The 24859-nt window shown below is 40.7% G+C and overlaps 1 protein-coding gene across 2 annotated transcripts in view; it reads right to left on the reverse strand.

Moving 5' to 3' along the window:
- mtss1la (MTSS I-BAR domain containing 2a) overlaps window positions 1-19905 on the reverse strand; it is a 37669-nt gene extending 17764 nt beyond the window's left edge. The window contains exons 1-3 of one of the 2 annotated variants that reach the window (XM_072695122.1): window positions 19379-19905; window positions 13284-13345; window positions 12012-12085 (exon numbers count right to left, since the gene is read on the reverse strand). In XM_072695122.1, the coding sequence (XP_072551223.1) occupies window positions 12012-12085; window positions 13284-13345; window positions 19379-19447 (205 nt within the window). In that variant the 5' untranslated portion in view covers window positions 19448-19905. The remainder of the gene's footprint in view (window positions 1-12011; window positions 12086-13283; window positions 13346-19378) is intronic. The other variant, XM_072695123.1, reaches the window with a different exon arrangement.
- Window positions 19906-24859: the final 4954 nt, after the last annotated feature.

Genomic DNA, 24859 nt, shown 5'->3' on the forward strand with positions numbered 1-24859 from the left:
TGGAATTCAAACTCACAACCTACTGACAATCGAGACAAACCACAGACAAACAGCTCAATTTGGAAGCCCATAAACCTCATTTTAACAAAGCATACAGCTGCTTAGCATTGCTGAAGTACTGCCAATGCCACCAACATGCTCAGAGAGGCGTTCTGTTGTGTAATTATTAATAAAGACACCGATATCATCCTCCTCTATATAGAGCTGTTCTTTTCTTCAGCACATCTAACATGTCTCTCTCTCTCTCTATCTAAATGCCCTCATTTGCTGTCTACTCCCCTGGCTCCTGCTCTCACTCCCCGACGTGCGTGTACATGTGCAGGTGCAGCCGAGGCTGCCAGGCGCTCTGGGGCTGTGTGTGTGTGTGTGTGTTTGGTTGTGTGTGCATGTGTGTGGAAGCCTGCAGTCTCCATGGTTTCTCTCCAGGGCCTGCAGAGGAGTCGCTCAATGCCTGGCACTGCAACAGCGCATCAGTGTGAGCGAGTCAAACAGAATTATTCATGGACGTCTCGCTTCAGTCTGCCTGCAGCTCAGCATCTCTCTCTCTCTCTCCTTCTCTCTCTCTCTCTTTTCTCATTCTCGCATACACACACAAGTCAGCTCAACACAAAGACCTGATTCTGCCATATACAACTTAAGCTAAGAGTGTATGCACTCTCCCCAACATCACGTCTACTTCAGCACACCTCGAACATGTGAAGATGAGGAAATGGAGCATCGTGAAATCTCACAATTCTCAACAATGTGATTCGATTCACTTATTCTGGTACAATTCAGAATTGTGCTGCTCTTTAACAGCCATCGTTAACTCAAGTGTTTTCAGTCATTTTGCTTGTTTTCTAGAAGTTCTCATTTCTGTAGATGACCACTCTTCACCAATCTTCAGGAGATGACTGCTCCTGCTTAAAAATCCAGCTCTATATCAGCTTCAGACTGTTGAAGCTGGTCTTTGGTGGTCAAGGTGGTTGAAAAGATGGAAATCCTGTGGAAAAAGCTTGTAGACCAGCCTAGCTCTTGATCAGCAAAGTGTATGTTTTCATTTGACTTTGATGGATGGCCCACTTGGTCAACTAGACCATCGAGCAGGTCACACTAGTTGACTGGTTGTGCTGGCTATGCAGCTCAACCAACTGATTGCTGGTCAAGATGAATGACTAGCTTGTTAGATCAGCTAAACCAGCTAGATCAGCTGAACCATCAAACTGAAACAAGATTACACTCTTGGCTAAGCTGGTCAATCAGCTCAACCACCTTGACCACCTTGATCTGACCAGGCTGTTTTTAAGTTTGTCAGTAGACTCACTAGTGCATCACATAGACCATCCAAGGAATCCTCCTTGGTCCTGGAATAGATCTGCTTTGTGCATTATGATGTTTTCCAAGCTCTAACACAGTGGTCTACAGACCTTCCTGGAGATCTTGGAACTAAAGCTAATCCACCCCATCTGATCCAGCTAACTGCTGCCTTCAGAAGTCCTCGATTGGCTGAATGGGGCGTGTTAGATTTTAGTTGTAGAGAGGTGAAACCTGCAGGAGGGTTGGTCTCCAGGAGGAGGGTTGGAGACCACAGATATAGAACCTCTGGGATTTAAACTAATTTACCAGTGGGAGTGCTCTCCTCTGCACTGTAGAAGCAAGGTCTCAGCTGGAAGAGGGAGGTTTGAGCATTGGGGGTTTGAGCATTCATTTCCTCTGTGATTAGAACCTTAAACCAAACAATTCCCTTTATCTGAAAATTCTCTATTTTTTAGCACAGTATGACTAGAATAACGTTCCACTTTTGGTTTCATAATGAAACATGTCTGTAACAGCAAGGTGAAGAACCTTCATCAACAAGCCACACATTTACCGCCTGTATACAGGCCTTAAACACTCATTTCTCCACCAAACAGCCCAACAGCATTATTCCACAGGTGACCTCAAACATTAACCACTTCTCATGGTTTTGAGAGACACATTTAATGTATGGAGGGTTCAGAGGGTATTACACACATTGTAAGAGTGAGAACAGAAGATAACTGACAGGAATTGTATGAGCCGTCTGCTGTAAACCACACAGGACAGTCTCTAAACTTGAGGAAATTTAAGGTGTGTGTGTATGTGTGTGTGTCTGTGTGTGCGTAAAAGACTGTTTACTCTGAGATTTCCTGCCAAGGGAATCAGCCACTGCTGCTAAAAATACTCCACACTCCTCTTGTCCCTCTCCAGATGTGCTTTGCATTACCTTGACACTAAACACACACACACACACACACATACACACAACTGTACTAAGAGGCAGTCAGACAGACATTGTATTACTGGAGTTTAAGGCTTTACTCTCTCTCTCTCTCTCTCTCTCTCTCTCTCTCTCTCTCTCTCTCTCTCTCTCTCTCTCTCTCTCTCTCTCTCTCTCTCTCTCTCTCTCTCTCTCTCTCTCTCTCTCTCTGTGTTGGACTCTGTTAGACTTAGGTGTGGCCTCAGGGTAGAAAAGCAGGCTTGGGGACCAGAAGGTCACTGGTTTGATGCCCTTGACTGTCAGGAAGTGGGAATTGGGGTAGTAAAGGAACAGTGCTTTCCCCTGCCTTAACATCCATGGATGAAGGGCCCTTGAGCAAGGCACCTCCTAATGCAGAGTTCATACTACACGATTTTAGCCCTGATTTTCCGCTCGCCAACAGGTTTTGGAAGTCGCTGAGAAAAACATCCGCTCTGAGGCAAATCGGTGTTCGCTCGGGACTCAAAATCGGCTCTAAATTGCTATGTGAGAATTGTTCAAAGCTGTGACCCAACCGGGTTATAAAAATATCTTGCATGCTAAATATCTGGACATGCTGGTGAGTCGAAATCCTGTAGTGTGAAAAGTGTCATGACCAGTTTATGACTGGCAGTGAGTGCGATTTGAACACCGCTGTATCAAACTTTAGCCGAGGTCTAAATCGCGGGGTGAACTGAATGAGTGTCAATCTGCCGTTCCAATCCCAGTTTCACTTCGCTCTACCGTCCTTCTTCACACCACAAGTTCCTTGAACTCCAGACATTGTCCTTTCTCTCTCACTTCTCCAGTTTCCACCTTTTATCTGACTGACTCTCTCTTCCTTACTCTCCCGTCCCCACTTCCTGCAGGATGGGGCTGAACGTGATGTACTGTTCTCTCACACAGTTCCAGCTCTGTGTTTGTTTAAGTTAAGTAGGATGATGTACAGCACTCACACAGCTAATGTGTTGACTCTGGCCCTCTCCCCTGCCTCTCAGCGCTGCTGCTCCTGCGCTTGCGGTAAAGACGACTATAAATTCATTTCATTGAAATGTTTTAAAGTGGTACAACTGCTGGTTTAATAGAATACAGCTTCAAGAAAATAGTTTTGTGTGTGTGTGTGTTTTTTTTTTAATGATGAAATGTCAACAAAATAAAATTGGTATCCAAACATTGGTATCCAAATGAAATCACAAGCTTGAATTGGTTTTAGACCTTTTGCAGGTGCAATATGAAATATTCAATTAATAAAATGCAGAGAACCATGTAACAATACAAATACACAGCAAATATCTTAGATTTGATATATTATGTTTGATATATATTGATTTATATATAAAGCAAACGTTCTCAAATAAGTATAACATTTATGCTAGATTTTAATGTTATATATATATATATAATAAAATGCACATATCAATAAAACAATACAAAAACACAACTTGTATCAAGTGAAATTTATAAAGAAAACCTTTTTTGACCATTTATTTAATATTTCATGTAATTTGGTGATATAAGGAGGTATGATTGTTATTTATCAGAGAAATTAATCTTAAATTGATCAATAATATACAGCAAGCATCTAATTACATCATATTTTCATGTTTTTTGCCTCATTATTGGATCACCACTTTTCCAAATATGAGTCTTTTGTGATATTAATTTTATAAAATTATCATTCCTGACGGGCTATGTTAATTATTCTGGGCACAACTATGTTTTCATAGCTTTCTGGCTTCCAACTAACTAAACACATTCATAGGCCAAAAATTGTTAAGCCCTTTATTGTTGTTTTATATTATAAAGTAATTGCAAACCACTGAGCGTATCTTTGTGTGTCAGTTGGACCTGATATATTTGTCATTTCCTGTGACGATGTGTTAGGAGTGAGTGGACTACAGTAAGTGTGAAGTTGACGTTAATCTCCTGCACCGATTCTCACCCGTGCCCTACACTCCAGATGGCTGGCACGGATACATGCCATCTGCCAGTCCAGAGCACCCAGGCAGATTAACCGCACACTACGCACCCTGCACACACACACACACACACACACACACTGACATACACACAGACACGGCTGTGCAGAAACTCAGTCTGTGTGTCAGAGCAAGGTAAAGAGGATTACATGCCTCTGCCTCTCCACCGCAAGCTGCAGATATCACACTGAGAAGACTTATACACACACACACACACAAACACACACATTCACACAAAGATATCAAGGAAGGTCTAAGCACAAACACAGGGCACACAAACAGGCCCCAGGGCCATCATTAAAACAATACTCCATTACTACGACTCCTCTCAACCCAAGCAGGTCTGAGACTCCCTCCCTAAATCCCCTTACCACAGAGATTACAAAGCCCTAGGTGGACTTTCATCATTCTTAAAATACAACATAACACTTTACAGAGACCTTGTTCTTAACTTACATCCAACTGGATGTAGCATCCAGTGCTAATACTGAATACTGTGAATAGAACTTGATGATATTACTCATATTTAAATAACATTTACACCAGTCAGCCACAGCATTAAAACCACCTAGCTGAAGGTGTCCTGTGATATCTGACACTATGTTGTTAGCAGCAGATCCTTCAGATCCTGTTTGTTGTGAGGTGGAGCCTTGACATCAATGAGCCTTGGGGCACCCATGACCCTGTTGCTGGTTCACTGATTGTCCTTCTTTGGAGCACTTTTGGTAGGTATTGACCTGGTACTGCATAGTGGGAACACTCCACAAGATCTGCCTGATGTTTTGGAGATGCTCTGACCCAGTCTCTGTCTAGCCAATCTAGCCATCATAATTAGGCTCTTGGAAAGTGGATCAAATTATTAGGCTTGCCCATTTATCCTGCTTCCAGCACATCACCTTCAAGAACTGACTGTTCACTTGCTGCCTAATATGTAGATCCCACCCTGGACAGGTGCAACTGTAAGCAGATAATCGCTGTAAAAAGTATTTATAATAGTGAGTGTGTGAGTAATTGGGAGTGTGGGCCTACACACAGGCTCTCTATGTTTAAGGGGTGAATCTAACCTTAACCCTGTTTCTAATCTGCTGATAATCAATTATCAGGAATCTATAGTATATTGCCCAAAAGCATCCAGACATTCTTTTAAATGGGTCAAATGGGTCAATTCAGTTACTTAAAGGCTCACTCATTGCTGACACAGGCATTCAACCGTGCACACTCAGCTTGTCTAATCTCCTCAGAGCAGCACTGCCAATAGACTGGGACGCCCAGAAGAAGACGCCCAAAAAGCCTAAGATACTGGTTCCCAATCCTGGTTCTGGAGTTGCCCGGCTCTGCACACTGTAGTGTGTTGCTCTGAACTCAGAAAGGGCTTGTTTGATTTCTGCTCATCTGTGGCCTAGGCTCACCATGTTCAATGCCAAGCATCGCCTAGAGTGGTAAATACCCCAAAGCACTGGGCTTCAGAGAATTCAGAGCGCGATTGAGCTCTATCCAGTACTTCTGAGATGTGTTAGAGTGCTCTTTGTGAACCAGAACCTGGACAAACACTTTTTTAATACCCTTGATTTCTGATGAAATGCTGGAATAGCAGGTCTATAAAACCTTGGATGTGCAGTGTAAAGCAGGACAAACACAATACTGAATCCTGAACTGCATAACAACAAAACAATGCCTTCGACAGCAACGAAAGGCCTATTCCCAACCCATGGCATTCAAAAACACAATGTCTCGCAAGTGTGTGAACACAGGCCCAGAGGAACAAAGCGTTTCTGAGTAAATATCCCTCTGAAGCAGTTTTGCCCCATGTCGCGAATGTAAACAAATGCAGCTATTCTTAGAGGTCAGCAGGCTCGCAAATACGAAGCAGACAGAGACATCAAAAACCTCCACGCCTGTCTGACACATGTTCTAATAGACTGCCTTCAAACTCCCACATCTGCTCTATAAATACTGACCATGACGCCATTGCCATAAAGCTCTAAGAGACGTGCCAAACAGCTGAACTCCTCCAAAATGAAAGATTGGGGTTGGGGGGGTGTAATAGACAAAGTCAAGGTTTTTAAATTGAGTGTGTTCACTTGTGTACATTCACTCAAACTTTTCTAACACTTCAAATACATGCATATAAACACTCACTTCCTCTGCTTTCGTCCTCTTTGATGAAACAAAGCAAAACTTTCATCTCACTGGGAAAATGAGAACCATCGATATTTCCTTAAAAGCCAGAGGGTCTCAAAACAGACCAATTACTGCAGCCATCTGATCATCTAAACCAAACCATAGGAAGGAGGTCAGTTTCCTGGTTGCTTTAGAAGTTCAAGTGTTGCCCTATCACAGAAGATGCCCTGAAACATCCTGAAACGTTCTTTGGTCCATTACAACAGTGTAACCTATTTGGGTGCTGTGTAGAATCATTTTGTAAAGGTTCTCTAAAGAACCGATAACATTGTGTTTTCCATCATAGTGAAGAACCCTTTCAATATCATTAAAGAACCATTTAGCTAAACTGTAAAGCTGTGTCCGAAACTGGACACTATTCTCTATTGACTGTCCTCATTGCTGTGCGACAGCAAATTGCATCGCATAAATCTGAACATCTGTTTTCCTCAGAGAAGCTGCGCTCGAATCTTTAAGCCAAACAGCGCAATGTATTATGGGTATTCCATGTCTGTTTGGTGTATATCATTTTTTTTCCACTATATATTACGATGCCTTATGGGATTGTTACAACGCACTGAAAATTCTGCACCATGGTGTGGAGTCTTCTGGTGGTTTCAGACTCTGCTCTTAGCTGAGCTAAAACTGAGAGATATGTGTGATGGAGTTATAAGGAGGTGACGGGGTGGTGGTGGGTTGTGAACTACACAGAAGGTAGAAATGGGAACTTATTATATATTTTAGGTTGATTGAAACATTGACAAATGAAACCAAGTTACTAAAATATTAGAAATGAACTGAAACTGAAACTAAAAACTAAAACCAAAAAATTGAGTACAAAAGTACCTGAAAATGAATAAAAAAATAAAATAGACTTAAAAAACTGGACTGAAATAAAATCATTAACCACAATTAAAAGATGAATTTAACTAAAAATGAAAACAAAACCTGACCTGAATACAAAATAGACTAAACATACTGCTAAAACTAAAATGGAAAATGAACCCTCAAAACAACCTAAAACTAAGCTTTAAAATCTAAATAAAAACCAAAAATAAAACTAGAACTGATTTTAAAATAAACTACTACCACAATTAAAATACAAAATAGACTAAACGTACTACTCAAACTCAAATGAATAACAAACCTTTACAACTACCAGAATCTAAAATAAAATAAAAAATTAAAATAAGAAAAATAAAAATAAAAACAAAAAATAAAACCCGAACTGAATAAAAATTTAAAATAGACTACTTCTAAGTACTATTACTACAATTAAAACAAATAATGTTATAATATCTTCAAAACTAACTGAAATTAAATGTACAAAATTACAATTGAAACCCAAAATTAAAAGATAAATAAAAACTAAAAACAGAACTAAATACAAAATTAAAAGTAACAAAAACTAAAAGTACTGCTAAAACCAACACGAATAATGCACAACTACCTGAACCTAAACTTAAAAATAAAATAAATAAAAAAAACGAATTTAAATATATTTATATATACTTTTTATATACAGAATTTTTATACAGGAAAAGGGTGTTGTCCAGTGTTGTCCCTTTGTTTACTTAATATTAGCCACAAATATCAAATATTTTAATTACATGGAAATGATGTAGACATTGAAATGAAGTGTTCAAGTACTCAAGTAAGTGATGCATCATTTTTATTTGTGGCACATATTCAAAAACATATCTGCCACGAGCTGTGAGGAAGTGACAGAGACTTACTGTACATGATCAGTTAGAAAGTGACTGTGCTCTTAATTGGGAGGCTGGATGTGTGTCAGTAGGGAGCGGTGGGGATGATGGCTGTGGCCTGATGGCAGTGTTTTAGTGAAATCTCCAGCTGTGCCAGCACTTCCAGCCTGCCCCTGATTCAGAATGGACTGATTGCTAACACTTAATACCAGGGATTAGCAACTCCATTTCTATTGGCGGGCACTAGAGCGGACAACATCTTCAATGTAGCTACATTACAGATTGGAAATCAGGCCACCACACACACACATACTCACGTATACACGCAAACAGGCATGCGATTTATGCTGAAGGACACCAGATATAAAACTAAGCGCTGTGTAAAATGCTGGGTATGAATGATAGAAATAGAAGTGCCTTCCCAAAACCAGTTTACAGTGGCTGTTGTATTATTAGCATGTACGGAATGATCTAATCAAATAAACTGCTTTCAGGCAGATGATTTAAGGCTCAGAAGTAAAAACGCTCCAGTGACAGCCGTCCACTAAAAGTGACTAATTTATTGCTGTGGTGCAGGTTTGGAGGCCCAGCGTGGACCACAGCATTCCCTGAGGGCAAATAGACTAATCTGGTTCATTGACGTCTGGTAATGATTCTGTTGAGGGTAGAAAGGGGGCATTAGGGGTAGGACTGGGCGATATGGTAAAAACACTCTATCACAATATGTAAAGACTTTTTTCGATACGATATACGATATTTATCACAATACATGTAATCACAGACTAAACACATCAGTAGTGACAGATTCTTATAAACTACTATTCATATCCTCTCCCGTACTGAATAGAGGGATTTTTATTTAACATCTGCAGCTCTTCATCTAATTAACCCAGTCTAATTACATTGTTAGTAATGAAATCTGCAGCTGATCAGTGTTTATTAAGCACTAACAGTCTCCTCGATACACTTAGAAAAGCATATTCTGAGACTCTGAGTTTTTACAGTCAAAATACTGCTGCTGCCTTTTCCAAACTTTATAATAACTCATCCTTCTTAAATTTATATTTCACACCAATTCAAATCACCAGCTGCCCTTTACAATATCTGATCATTTACTGATGGATGGACCAGTCCAAGAAAATTTGCCATAAAATCTAGTTTTATTAATTTAAATAAAATAAATTAAATAAAATTCATAATTAACTTAATTAACTTCTTCTATAAAGTTTAAAAAGCCATCTAAAGATTCAAGGTGATGCTACTCATAATAGTAAAGGTACTTTAAATGGTTCTTTGAGTGAAGCCAATTCGTAAAGACCCTTTACATCAAGTGAAGGTTCTACAGACCTTTGAAAGGTTCTTTACGTGTTCTTAGGTTCTTTAAGGTACCAAACATGGATCTTCTAGGCCTCATTCATAGAAGACCCTTGTTCCCAGATCAATCTGAAGCACCTTTATTTATTTATTTACTTTTGCCAGAAACAACATACAGAACGCTGTTGTGGGATTCATGGGCAGATCTAAAGATCCATAAGGTCTAAAGCTATAATATTTATTAGATGTGCAGCTGTTAAAACTGCCTGCCGTCAAGCTGTGGGTCATTTTAGAATGATAAAGCTGACGGACTCAGTGGAGAACGTGGGACTGTGAAAGTGAGCAGGTCTGAGCGAGATGGAGCATGCTCGCCCCAGTGGATTTGTGGCTAAAACTGGGACATGCTACCAAATTGTGCACCCCAGCAACAGCAGCCCTGCCAATAGGCTCACTGAGTCTCTTTACAGTGACTTTATGACTGAGGATGCACAATGATATCGGAGTCGTGTCAGTACTGGCAAATGACTGCTTTCAAACCGATGTCTCTGCAGATTTCACTGCAGTCAAACCGATGTCTGATTAAGCTTTTGTTGTGTGTCTGAAAAAACAGAACTTGAAGTGACATTGTACTTGAAGTACTTGAAGTGACTACTGTATTTGATTCATTTTACTGCATTTGTAACTGAAATAAATACATGATCCATAATGATATCATAGGTGAATTTGCATTCTACAAATGTGTATTGACATCTGATTTTTTGCACTGACTGGGAATGTTGGTGCATCAGTGCATCCCTTTACATGTAATAATTCATAAGAATGCATGATGATCTCAGGTCTCAGCAGATAAAATAAAAAGAAATTATGATTTTTATTGTTATGCATAATGCAATTATTAAGAGTGAATCAAACACTGTACATAAACTAATAGTTGTTTTTTATAGTTGTAAATACACCAATAATGGTTTTTATAATACATTTATATAATTATACATATTCAACATAATAATAATTGTTATAATAACATTATTTTTGAGAAATTATAGATATAATTTATATGTGTATATATCTATCAGAAAAAAATATCAAATACATAAAATAATAAACTAGTATTATTATGTAATATAATTATAATATAATGTAGTAATTATAATAATATAACAAATATTATATATATATATATATATATATATATATATATATATATATATATATATATATAATACAATATACCAAACTTGGTAATACTGAGATACTGAACAAAAGTATCTGAATTTTATTCATTTTACTGCATTTACTGTAAACCATGCACAAATATTATAAAAAGAAATAAAGTTTCTATTTCTCTGTTAATTGCTAATCCAGGTGGGTCCCACCAGGAAATATTTTAGAAACAAAGAAAAATGATCAGTATCTACAGATTAATGCATAGAAAATTTCTGATATGAGCCCACACTTCCCATTTTAATGCAACCCAAATTCACAACCCATCCGAAACACCTCTTCTACCTCTGCTCTCTCTGAACTGAGAGCAAATCACTGTGCCTGGTCTCCACTGGATACCTGAGTCTGGTCTAACAACTCTATTCAGGTGATAACCTTGGAAACTGTTGTAGCCCATAGCAACCGCCGCCATCAGTGCACGAACAGCTCGACTGCAGCGGACGCTGTGTACCCTCCACAAATCACTGAGATGATGTTCCTGTACGCACAGTGATTTGTGAAGCTGGTAGGATATGGTATGCAGATAAGAAAGACAGATGCTAACATGGTTAATCCTGTTCCATGCCTACAGCTGTGTCTGACCCACATCTTAAAACTGTGCCAATGAATACTAAATTCATTTGACCTCTTTGAGTCCAAAATCGCTTCACGAGCCGGCCTAGCCGGAAAGGTGCTGCTGTCACTAGTGAGTTTAATGCTGGAGGATAGGCAGTGAAACAGGGTCTTGGAAGCGTGACCCGTTTTTAGAAATATTCTAAATTGGACAGACAAAGGAAACTAAAACTCAAGTAAATGATGGTTGTTGTATCTGCTGATGGTATTTTGAGTATCAAGTAAGATACTTAATTTTCCAATTAGAAATTGCAGCCTTTTCAGTCCCTCTATTTTCACAGGCTCAAAAGTAATTGGACAAGCTTTGTAACACAATTATAAATATCACTTGCAGGCAATGCCTGCCTAAAGTCTGGAAACCAAAGACATCACCAAATGCTGAGTTTCCTCCCTTGAGATGCTTTGACAGGTCTTTCCTGCAGCCGCCTCCAGTTGCTGCTTGTTTGTGGGTCTTTCTGCCTCAGTTTTGTCTTCAGTAAGTTAAAGGCAGCTCTGGGTCGAGGTCAGGTTACTGAACATTCCATTTCTTTGCCTTAAGAAGCTCTTGGGTTTGTTTTGCAGTATGTTCTGGGTCATTCTCCAACAAAGCCCTAAACACTTCAGCATTCATCCTGCTACTTCACTTCTATTAGCAGCAACATCATCATCAATAAACACCAGTGACTCAGTATCACTGGCAGCAATACATGCTCATGCCATAACAGTGCCTCCATCATGTCTGAGAGATGATGTGGTTTGCTTGGGATCATGAATCTTTCTCAGCTTTCACAGGATCTTTACCTCTTGTATTGGTCGCCATGTCCGCCACCTTCTGAAAGGCATCCAGGAAAGCTGCAGTAGCCAGTACTGTGGTCCTGAGGAGCGCATGGAGAACATAACATGAAGCAACATCACTACTGTTACAGTACATTTAAAGAAATGGAAGCAGGTCAAATGTACAATGATTCACATTTTACAATGCAAAACATGATATCTTAGCAAGTGCAATCCTCTCAAATCTAGACGAAATATACAATATAAATATACAATATTGCTCATTATTAGATTGTTGAAAAATATTATAAGATTATTATTATTATAACTTATTTTTTACTTGTTTTTAGTAATTGTATCTACTGAAGGTGTTTTATTCCACTGGCAGATAATGTTTCTAGTTTCAGGTGGTATTTATTGACCCCAGCTGAATTATCTATTATTCCATAAATATGCTAAATTCTGAATAAAAAAAAACAAGTTAAGATAAATTAGAAAATAATTCACTAATTGTTGCAGTGTAGTGGTTGTTATTAACCTGATTTCTCTATTTGTTCACACTAAGGTTTGGGAGAAGGGTCACGCCCAAACTCCTCCATTATTATGCACCCTAAAACGCTCAGCTTCCTTTACCCTTTAGGGATGTAAATTCAGTCTCTGCCTGGCAACGAGGGGGGTCCAGCTTCAGGTTTAATTAGCGGAAGCCACCCAGAACTCCAGCCCAAGTTTCTCAGAGCTCCTCTTTTTTCCTTGCCTCAGCTCACTGTGAGCATGGCCTGCACTTTTCGCAAAATGCAGCTTATCATACATCAAAACGCTGACTGATCAATGCAGGTTTACTGCAGTCATGAAGTTGGTTAGTCTTTTTCTTGGTTAAATTGTACCTCGTCTCTCTCACTTTTCAAAATGTTAGGCCTGTGTCTGCAGCTCCCAACAAGAAGCCAACATCTGCCTTGCTCAAATAGCTAGTACTGGTTTATTTACACAACTGGTGAACACTGGCACAAGCTTGTGAGGCTTGTGATGACTGGTTGGTGTAGCACAGTGAGCAACAAAGCTACCTTCCATGTGGGGGACTGGAGTTCATGGGCAAGACTACTAACACTCCTAATACTCTCTGGATAAGGGTGATACTAATGATAGAGTAGGGATCCAGCTCAGCCACAGCAACCTTAGGTAAATTGACTATTTTGGAGATCTTTTGTTCCAACAGAAGCCATATTCAAGTATCAGACACATTGCAATCTCTAGAAAAGCTGTGCAACACCTCAAAGGGCTGTCAACACTAGGGTTTATCACCTGAGTTGGGAGTGTAGCTTTGTGGCCTTGGCACTGAAGTCTTCCCACGCGGGGTATGAGTTCTAAAAAAAAAAAAGAGCAACATGAGTGTTAACATTATCCGTTACCAAGAACAATATATCTTTAGAGCCAAATACATCATACATCCTCCTACATACACACACATACACATACACAGGTATACAAGCACTTCAATGCACATTCACTAGTCTTCACATTCCACAAGACGAAAAAAACCCCACCTCAGATGAGGAACAGATGCTGAGTCAAGCGTAAACAGACATAAGCCCACCTCTGCCACACACACATCCTTCTCTGCATTACCAACCCATCCGTTACAGTGATGCTAGCTAGGTAACAGGGACTAGACGTGTCTTCGGGGCGTGTCATCTACTAAAACGAGGATAGCAGAGTCAAATGATACTGAGTATAAAGAGCCTTTCACAGTCAATGTTCTTCTCTGTTTACAATCAGTCCCCTCAACTATGTCCCTGAAGGCTTTGTACAACAGCTTTATGGCTCCAATGAAAAACAGATTCACCCTGTTGAGCAGATGCTCTTCAGACAGAGAGTAGATGAACATGAGAACAGCCAGTTACCTCTTAAACCTCCAGAATGTACTCTCTGAGGCTAAGAGCTGTACTTGTAAAAGAGGCACTAAAAGCATTCCCAGGAATAAGTGTCTTGAATAAAGCTGTTTTAACAAAGGGCTGAAGATGATCGTTTGGCAAAGGGTGCTTACATTAGAAACATGAGACCTGTGTCCAAGGTATAGAGGAGTGAGTGTCTCTAATGGGTCATGGACAATGAGATACATCTTCACCAGATTTTATATCATCCTTGTCCTGGAGGTATCTGGAAGGGAGCTAGTCCAACACACCCAGTTTCTGTTGGAAAGATACCTCTGAAACGTGAGTTTCATGTGTTGCTCTTGTATTATTTCAGGACTCAGAGCAGATCAGCTGCAATGAGAGGTGAAGAGGTGAAGTGAAGAACATTGATAATCTGGGTACATTGGCACCTGCCAAGGGGTGGGATCTACATATTACACCAAGTGAACAGTCAGTTCTTGAGGTTGATGTGCTAGAAACAGAAAAGTAAGGATCTGAGACCCCGTTTACACCTGGTCACTTCATGCACGATCGTATGTCCGTCTGACTTTTTGAAGACGCATTTGACTACCACTTATCACTGACCAGTGGGATGTGCTGGACAAACAGAAGGTCTATGGAGGTTGCACCTTGCATTTTACAGGACTTGCTGCTAATATCTTGGGCCAGCTACCACAGGACACCTTGAGAGGTCTTGTGGAGTTCATGCCCTCAGTGGGTCGCAGACTCTTTTTATAATAACTTGTTTATCCATTTTTTCCCTTTAGGAGTTATGAGGGCAAAGAGTGCCATCTATCCACTCTGAGAGAGTTTGATCAATTGTGCTCTTTTGAACTCCTGACACTGATGGCAAAGTGGCATGACTCAGGATTTGAACTTGTGACCCCGGGCCATAGTGGAAGCGCATTAGGCCACTGAGCCACTCTGAGCTCTGCCAAAGCCATTTTTAAGCAGTGGTTTTATTGTTATGGCTGATAGATCGGTGTAACAGAATTCACTCCTATACACTTTTTCTTTTAATGCCTGTTTTGGTAATCTGTAACTATACCAGCATTCTGAAGCACATATATAACTCAGGATGAGAGCCAGCCAGGTTAAAGTACGGCCTCCTTGTGACGCGGTTAGTTTTTTACATGGTGCTACAACTAAGCCTCCCAAAACAAGAACTCAGTGAACATCATAAACTGTGTGGTTGTATTTGTTTCCTTTTGTGTTTTAAAAAAATGCTATTAAAATAATGCTAATTCTTTTTTTTTATTATTGGTCCTCTCCCCTAACACTTGCTAAAGCAATACCATTTTGAACATTCCAGCCCCTTATTTGGTGCTGCAGAGGTTTTAAATTAGATACACTCTTTGAGAAATTACTGCCATGTTGAACGCATTTGCCTCCACATAGCTATGGCTATGTCCACTCTCACAGCCACAGGTGGCTAATTAGCTTTCCTGTCGTGTGCAGAGCTGAAGGCTATGAAGAGATTGAGTCTGAGACAGATGAACAGAAGAGGTTGTTGCAGGTCACGAAAGGCCCATGGTGCTCCCAGTCCAAGTGAACCCTTCATTCTTCAGAGGCACTGATACACAGCAACATCCTTTCCCATTTATATTCCTTTTATCTCCTTTATCGGAAAAAAAACAGAAAGCTGGTAGTACTTCCACTATTTGTAAGGCATGGACACAGAGGAGGAATGACTGGAGGTAAATCAATCCCACTCTACATTAGGAAAAATTATTTTTTTTAAATAATACCTGGCTTGGATGTGTGGTGGTTCTAGGGGGAATACATATTTCCATTATGGTAAGGTTATTTACACACTATTTACACAAAAGGTTCTTAGATCTATTAAAGGGTTTTTAGGGAACCAATAACAATGTTATATATCTATTTAAAGAAACAACTTTTTGGTTTAAAAATACCAGCAGTTTTTAAACTGACTCATGGGAACCCCAGATGGTCCATACACACTATGGACAAAAGTATTGGGACACCAATTCTTCTAATACTTGTTTCTTCCCAAATGAAGGGTTTAAACATTATTAGTATACATATTATCCTGCTTTTATTAGAGTGACTGACTCTACTATCCAGGGAAGAAGGCTTTCTGCTACATCTTGAAGCACTGCTGTGAGGATTTGGTTGCATTCAATGACAAGAGCGGTAGTGAGGTCGGAATGTTGGATGATCATCACCCCACCTCACCCCCAACTCCCCAACTCATCCCAAAAGTACTGAATGGAGCACCAAGCATTACTCCAGAGAATGCAGTTTCACTGCTCCTCAGCTCAATGATGGGGAGCATTGTACCCTTCAAGCACATGCCTGGCATTAGGGTTTTTTGTGTGTGTTTTTATGTTTATCTGCCTTAGAGAGTTCTATTCTATTGGAATACCTTCTCTACAGGGACTAGATGAGCTGTGCATGTGTGTGCATTGTACATATGTGATAGCAATGGGTGCAATGTAGCTAAAGTAGCTAAACGAATACATTAGAAGATGTGTCCACAAGCATTTGGACATATAGTGTATTTGTTACTGGCCTTTGTGTTACAAGTTGGGTCGGAGCAAAAATCTATGCTGTCTAGGGGCACTTTAGGAGCAGTTTGAGAATCACTGCTATATAGAGGCATTTTTAAAAAGTCATGGTCCTATTTATATTGATAGTGTTCACCATAAAACCTTTGAAGAACCAGGTGTTTCACAATTTGACAAATATCTACCTCTCTAGAGGGCTTGTGAATATCTCAACACATATTAAATACTGTACTCGATTGTATCGCTGTCTATCTCTGGGCCTACTTAGCCTCCATGTAACATCCTCAAATCCTTTAAAACTCTGCTTAACCCAAAGGTCAACTCCAGCTTGTATGTAGATCTGTCTCACACTAGCCTCCGATCTCTTTCAGCTGCCATTACGCCACCCAACAAGATAAAGAACGATCTCTCAGTTCATCCTGCCTTCCATAAACACAAATCTTCTGTACCTATCACAGCTTTTTCGTGTCTTTGGTCATTCCTCGCACAAATGGCCAAACAAGGGCTTTCCCAGAGTGCAGACAACATCACTGACATCACCACTCCCTCCCGTACGTTTCTCTCAGGGAGTTAAAAGTGCCACATGTCGAACAAGCAGAACCGAGGCCAAGCCTGGACCTGAGCCAGCACTGGGCCCTTCTCCACTCTGCCGGCCACCGGTGCTGGCCCCAAGCCAGGGAAGTTCTCTCATATGATGGCATTCTGCGAGCGATAATAACAATCACTACTGAGAGGTGGAAGCAGCATGGGAAAATAGTAGCCATCCATCAAACGCTACGCACAGCCACTCTGTTCTCAACAAAGCAACGGGTTGGCAGCCGCCCCACAAAGTTGCAAGCTTCCGTGGAGTGTGAGATCTGAGCGCCGGAGGACAGCATTTCGAGATTTAACAGTTGAAAAGTGTTCACAAAAGTCAAGCATGTGGGAGAGATGACTATATATAGAACATAGAGTATCTGATATGACAGAAGGAGAGTAAGAGGAGTGCACGGCCAGTTGTCTTCATTTCTAATTGACTGTCTACACACTTTCTGAAGAAACAGTACTTTTTAGGGTATAAACACTGTGAGTGGGGTGACACCCTCAGGGGTATGGCTTCAGTTCTTTTAGTAAGAGATCATATATATATATATATAGTTTGGATTGAATTCAAACTCTATAGCCTAACTTCAGGCTTTTTGTTTATTTTTCTTAAGGTACAATTCGGCTTTCCCCTGGGGAAGTGAATATAGCGCACCATTACAATTAATTGGGTACACAATAGGACCTCAAAGACCATGTTATACCTTTGAAGTCAGATTAACATTGTTTATATCTTGGGAACCTAAAATGGACCTGGGCAGTACATATAATAATATATAATGAATATCGTCGCTGTCACGCAAAACCTCCAAAATAGCAACTTTTAAAGGAAAAGGCAAAAACTTTTTTTTTTAAAGGAGCTGTATCTGATTTCAATCCAATAAACTTTCTCAATAAATTTAGTGGATGTTTCCTCCCAGTTTCCTTCGCATGCTCTCCTGTCTGTTTACACACTGGAAAAAAAGGTGGGGTGTGTTTGAGTTCACATATTAAGAGTCCTTCTTCAGAATCGTATACAGCACCTTTAACCTTCAATGAAAGTCAATGCGAAAAGAGTTTCTTCTTTTTATAAGTCATTTCAGAGCATTTCTATTGGTCCATTCATCGTGAAATTTGGATACAATGTAAAGAACAACTGCCTGATCCAAATAATAAATAAATAATAAATAGATAAACTACAGAGGTCAGATAATTTGTACATTAAATGTTAAATGGGCAGTCTAGGGGTGGTTCAAAGAGTCAAACTTGATCTGTTCGTGTTATTAATGTGTTAAAATACTATCACTATGTGTGCTTCCCTAAACATTTTTGTGACATCACAAAAATAATACACATTCAAAATGTTTCATCTGCTTAAATTCCATATGTGTGAATTAAAGCGGCCAGAAATTATGCCTAAGAGGTTCTTGTGTGACAGCAATGATATGTACATGCAGCTTGTATTTCAAGTGTGTCAGACAATCTCTGTCTGCAGTGTCTGTACGCCATGTATCTGTTTATGTAGTGGTACAAGGACAGCACTAATTAAATTGGGCCCTGATAACCTCTTGACCCCTAAACGGCAGGTCAAACTAGCGGCACAATAATTATCTTCAACTACTCTATAGATGGCCAATCAGGGGCCAATCCACTAATACACACTCGTATACAGTTTATTAACATCACTTTTCAATCTAATTTCCAGAACTGCATTGAATCTGTATTACTGCAGACTCAATCACAAACCCATAGGGGTGCATTAGTGTGAGTCTCACACCTGTATAGTATCACCAGCGTCAGCAAAGGATCTTACATACATACAGAAGCAAGCTACAGAGGGTTAACACACTACACTGGTGCTTATGCATTAAAAAAGTGGACAGGACTCAGAAGTAGCATGTCTGCTGGTGCTTTAGCTCTGCCATGCCTGAAGCTATGAGTGTTAGACTATTGATTATTACTTAAAAATTGAACTGACCATTCTTTTGGTCAAATAACCAAGCCACTGTCACCTTACCATCATGCATGGCCTCTTCAAGACCTGAGCAATTAGGGAGCCCACATGGCTATAATAACACAATACACACAACTACCTCTATTTACACCCTGTTAGAGTGGGTGTTGGCTAGTTGGTCATGCTTTAAAAAAAAAAATCTCACACACACACACACACACACACATTCACTAGCGAAACTGTAGCTTTCTAAACAGGTTCCACAGATCGTGCTTGGATTTCGGGTACACAACAAAGCAAGCCTTCCTCCATGCTGCACCCCCTCATCATCAATCCCAGCATCAATGGTCCAGGCAGCTGGAGCCCAATGGAAACAAAGGCAATAAAAATCCTACACCCCTACAAGCTCCCCACACATCGTTTAAAAGGCTCTGGTACCTTCATATCATTGACGACGGCTTGGAATAATCCACCCAGAGCTCCACACTCCTTCTCCACACTCTCCATGGTTCCAAAATCCGGAATGAATGAACTGAGAAGAACCGTGACGATGTTCTGCTCTGAAGAGACTGCTTTCCAAAACAGGGGCGGAGGGGGGCTGAGAAAAGAGGCTGCTCCCCCTTACATCCCGCTCCCAACACAAGAACCAAGTCTCCGTGGATTGGAAAACAACGCGATGTAGATGTCGACACAAGCTGGGGAACAATTGAGGCTGTGGGGTGTTGCTCTGAGTCCGTGCGTCAGGAGATGAGTGCTGGGTCAGAAGAATTAGTCAGCCCCCCCCCTCCAGCCCCCAAGTCTACTCTCGACGAAGCGATCCAGCGCACTGTGGCTCTGCCATGGTTTTGAGTGGTCAGTGAAATCCAGTAGAGGCTTTATGGAGAGCTTGGAGAGCAGTGGCCCTCTCAGTGCTGGACCGATAATCGCAGGTCTGGAGAGAAGCAGATCTCAGCGATGTAGCTGTGGAGCGGCTGTAATTCGACACTGAGGGGGTGGGGTTGTGGGCGGGGCGATGGGCGGGGCTTGTGGAGACATATGGACATATGGAGCTCAGGACAATTGAGCGATGCGCTTCTGTTCACAAGGATTCTCACCAGAAAAAGTGCCTTTGTTTGAGCCTTAGGGACGAGGTCAATAGCACAGCTGGCATCAAGTGTGTTGGTGGAACTAGTGCGTGTTTTGCTTCCTACAGAAAAGCCTTTGTCTCATTAAAGAGAAGGCTGGTGAAATAGCATATGCTACATTGGCTTGATTAGATACACATATAGACTAACATGATGCTACATCCCTTCCCAGCTGACTCTCCTATCTGTCTGTAGATCATGCTCGTTATTACGCACATAACATACATCCTCTAAAGCCTCTGTTTCTGTTATCTAGACTGGAGGACGAAGCTCATATGTGCTATATGATGTTAAATATTTGCATAGTATCTCCAAAGCAGCAACTTTACAGGAGAAGAAAACAACCTTCTTAACTCTTAATGGTTTTTAATGGAAAAGCATCTTCTTTAACATCATTGTGGAGCATTTCTATTGATCCATTCCTCATGAAATTGAACACAAACATCAGATTCAGATTGAGTCCAAATGTGAAAAAAAGAAAAACAGCAACTACACTAAATGGACAAAAGTATTGGGACACACCTCTTAACCACTGAATTCAGGTGTTTCATTCAGTCAGAATTCCAGCGTGGCTCTGTAACAGGATGCTACCATTACATTAACAAGTCAGTTGGTGGAATGTCTCCCTTGACCATGATCAGCTGTTATTAAAATGATAAGTATTTAGGAACCACAGCAACTAGGCCACGAAGCATCCGACCACGTAAAGTTACAGAACGGGTCACCGAGTGCTGAAAGGCGCATAGTGCATCCTGTAGGTGTCCCAATACAATATATATATATATATATATATATATATATATATATATATATATATTCCATTATATATTGTGTGTATGTATATATATATATATACATACACACACACAGCAGATTCCCCTGTTCTGTTCTTCTTTATTTCTTGGGCTTAGGTTTGCAGACTTATAGCACAGCATTCTATATAGTGCTGAAAGTGGTTTTTGACTCTTTAACACTGTTAAAATCTGTAATAATAGTGGAACCCATGTTTGGTGCTATATAGAACAAATCTGAAAAGGTTCTTTAAAGAAACATACAGTTGCTTGCAAGAGTTAAGACACCCCTGTTCAAATCCCATGTCTTGTTGATTTTCTAAGTCAGGCAGAGCACAGTTTCCATTTATCCATTTATTTATTTAAAATACAGAGCATATAGAGTTCATACTTGTTACATGTTAGTTAGTTAAATTAAGCAATAAAAGAAGCATTAAATTATGCCTTAAATTAATTCTCTGTCTTAATAAACCTTTAAGTCTGACCATGGGCATCCACTTTTGCATAGGACTGTACACATGGCAAGTTGCTTGAGTTGTTGGTTCTATAGGCCTACCATTGCCTGGACTGAAGAATCCTTTGGGAACTCCTTTTATAAGGGTGTATATTCCATGATGAAGTAACAGTCATGAATTTAATGGTATAAGGTTTCTTTTTGAAGAAATAAGCTGTAGCAAATAGACTGGTGTTTCTTTCCTGCCATTTACATCTGTTTAGACTTAGATCAGCCCTAATCCTTCTCCTCTGCACTACCCATACCAGAAAAAAACACTGCTTTGCCGTTTGCTTTCAAGACAACCAGGAAGACATCCATTTACAAGAACCTTTCCTTTCTCTGAAAACTGTGGTGTATTTTGGTACAAGCCTCAGGAAAGATCCTCTGAAAACCGACCAAACCAAATGGAATCTTTTATTATTAGACTCCGGAGCAGAGTGCTCTAAACCTTGACCTGTCCATTGGACACCGTTGCTCCAGGGCTGAAGAAGAGGAGTGGTCACTGTGATTCATTATTGCCCCCTCACCTGCTCTGCATTCCAGCCATATGGCCCTGCTGGCTTGCTATCTGCACGGACTAACACGACACAGATAACACGAGGGTGTAAAACAGACACTGGACTAAGGGTCCCGCAGCATGATGAACCCATAAATTCCTGATTTACCTTGTGTCCGCAAATTCAGAAAAGAAGGTTATGTAAGGGAGCTGGGATCAAGTTATGTAACCATGAGTGGGGGGGAACAGAAGGAGAGAGCTTCATGTCAAATAAACAAACTCTAACTTTGAACTGCTGTTTTCCATCACAGTTTTATCACACCCCTTAATACTAGGCTAACAGTCCAGTGTGCGTCTTGATGGTGTGGGACTTGGCCTCGTGCTTTACCATGTGATGTTTCGAGATAGTACAGAGAAGTAAAACACTGAGATATTATGGCAGATGCCAAGGTCTTTATTCAGAGTTATTCAAATAAATCTTGTTATTTTTTAGATATGACAGACGCCTCCACACCACACTATCTCCCTCTTTTTTTAGGTCTTGCATACTTGTCAGTGAGTTGGGTTAATATTGCCTCTGTCATAGCACTGAATCTACATACAGTTGTTTAAAAAGTCGTTATATATACTTCATTATCATCATCTGTATTACCATAAACATAACCACTAACATCATCACTATCATCAGTTATGAACACTGCCACATCCCCATAATCCTCACCTGCACCACCACCACTATCACCATAATTATCTCAGTCACCACAGTCCCTACCATCACCACCATTATTACTACTATCATCCAAATCACTGCCACCATCATCACCACCACTACCATCTCTATCATCTCCATCGTCACCACCAGCATCACACCATCTCTGCCACTACCATCATCATCATAATCATCACTATCATCAGCACCACCACTACCATCAATTGTGAACACTGCCACAACATCACCATATTCCTCACCTGCACCACCCCCACTATCACCATCATCATCTCTGTCACCACGGTCACTACCATCATCACCATTATTACTACTATCATCCAAATCACTGCCACCATCATCACCACCACTACCATCTCTATCATCTCGTCACCACCAGAATTACAGCATCACACCATCAACATTATCACTATCATCAGCACCGACACTACCATCAATTCTGAACACTGCAAAAACATCACCATAATCCTCACCTGCACCACCACCACTATGACCATCATCATCACTGTCACCACAGTCACTACCACCATCACCATAATGCTCACCTGCACCACCACCACCATCTCCATCATCATTTCTGTCACCACGGCCACTACCACCATCACCATAATCATCACCTGCACCACCACTATCACCATCATAATTTCTGTCACCACAGTCACTACCACCATCACCATAATCATCACATGCACCACCACTATGACCATCATCATTTCTGTCACCACGGTCACTACCACCATCACCATAATCCTCACCTCCATCACCACCACCATCTCCATCATCATTTCTGTCACCACGGCCACTACCACCATCACCATAATCATCACCTGCACCACCACTATCACCATCATCATTTCTGTCACCACAGTCACTACCACCATCACCATAATCATCACATGCACCACCACTATGACCATCATCATTTCTGTCACCACGGTCACTACCACCATCACCATAATCCTCACCTCCATCACCACCACCATCTCCATCATCATTTCTGTCACCACGGCCACTACCACCATCACCATAATCATCACCTGCACCACCACTATCACCATCATCATTTCTGTCACCACGGCCACTACCACCATCACCATAATCATCACCTGCACCACCACCATCTCCATTATCATTTCTGTCACCACGGCCACTACCACATCACCATAATCATCACTTTGCCATCCAAATCACTGCCACCACTGCCACCATCATCACCACCACTACCACAACCATCTTCTCCAACATCACTTCCACCTTCAATACTAGCACCAATACTAGTACCACCATCGCCACCAGCTCCATCATCTCCATTGTTACCACCACTATCACATAATCTCTACCACTACCATCCTCATCATCACCATCATCTCCAGCACCATTACCATCATAACTATTAGCACTACCACCGACACCATCACCACACTATCATTACCACTATTGCCATCATCAACAACCACTGTCATCTCTACCTCTACCATTATCACCACTACCATCATCGTCTTCCCTATCATCTCCTGCACCATTATCACAATTATTATTACAACCATCATCACCATCATCTCAACCACCATCATCCTCACCATCATTTCAATAATTACTACCATCACCACAACCAACACCATTATTGTTATCATTGTTATGGAGTTAATTTGAAAAATCCTTCGTAGGTAAAGAATGTAATGTTAGATATTACAAATCGGGTTTGATTCCTGTGTGCTTCACAGACAAACTGTAGACTATGAAGTGACCACATTTTCCTGGAGAATTGCTAAAGAAAGCTAAGAGCTCCCAAAATACTTCATGAGGAGCGGGCTGTTGTTACACCACTTACAACCAGAACATTCTGTTCATACAAAACAACAGCTAAGATTCTGATAAAATTATAAAAGTTAACCAGGAAACCTTTTTACTGGACTTCCAGTCTTTTATGCGGTGGAAACCCCTAAACCTTTCTACGTGTTTTCTCAGGCCATGATGAGTCATTAAAACCCCTGCACTCAGGTACAGCCTGCTCGGGCAGTGCCGTTTGTCCTGGGTCTGCCATTCCAGAGTCTCCAAGTGCCCTCCAGAGTCAACACAGAGCAGATGCCTTTGCACAATCCTAATCCATCTCAAAGCTGCAGTGATCTTGGCAGATGGAAAGCCATTGTAGCCATCAAACTCATTGTAAACATGTACAATATAAAGGGTCAGTGATCCTATAAATGTATAGGCTGCACAATAAGTCTAGACAGAATATGAGGCGTTAAAGGTAGCTACTGTGAATGATATGGGGAACTTTGCAA

The sequence above is a fragment of the Salminus brasiliensis genome, chromosome 13 (genome assembly GCF_030463535.1).
Source record: "Salminus brasiliensis chromosome 13, fSalBra1.hap2, whole genome shotgun sequence".
Taxonomy (NCBI): Eukaryota; Metazoa; Chordata; class Actinopteri; order Characiformes; family Bryconidae; genus Salminus; species Salminus brasiliensis.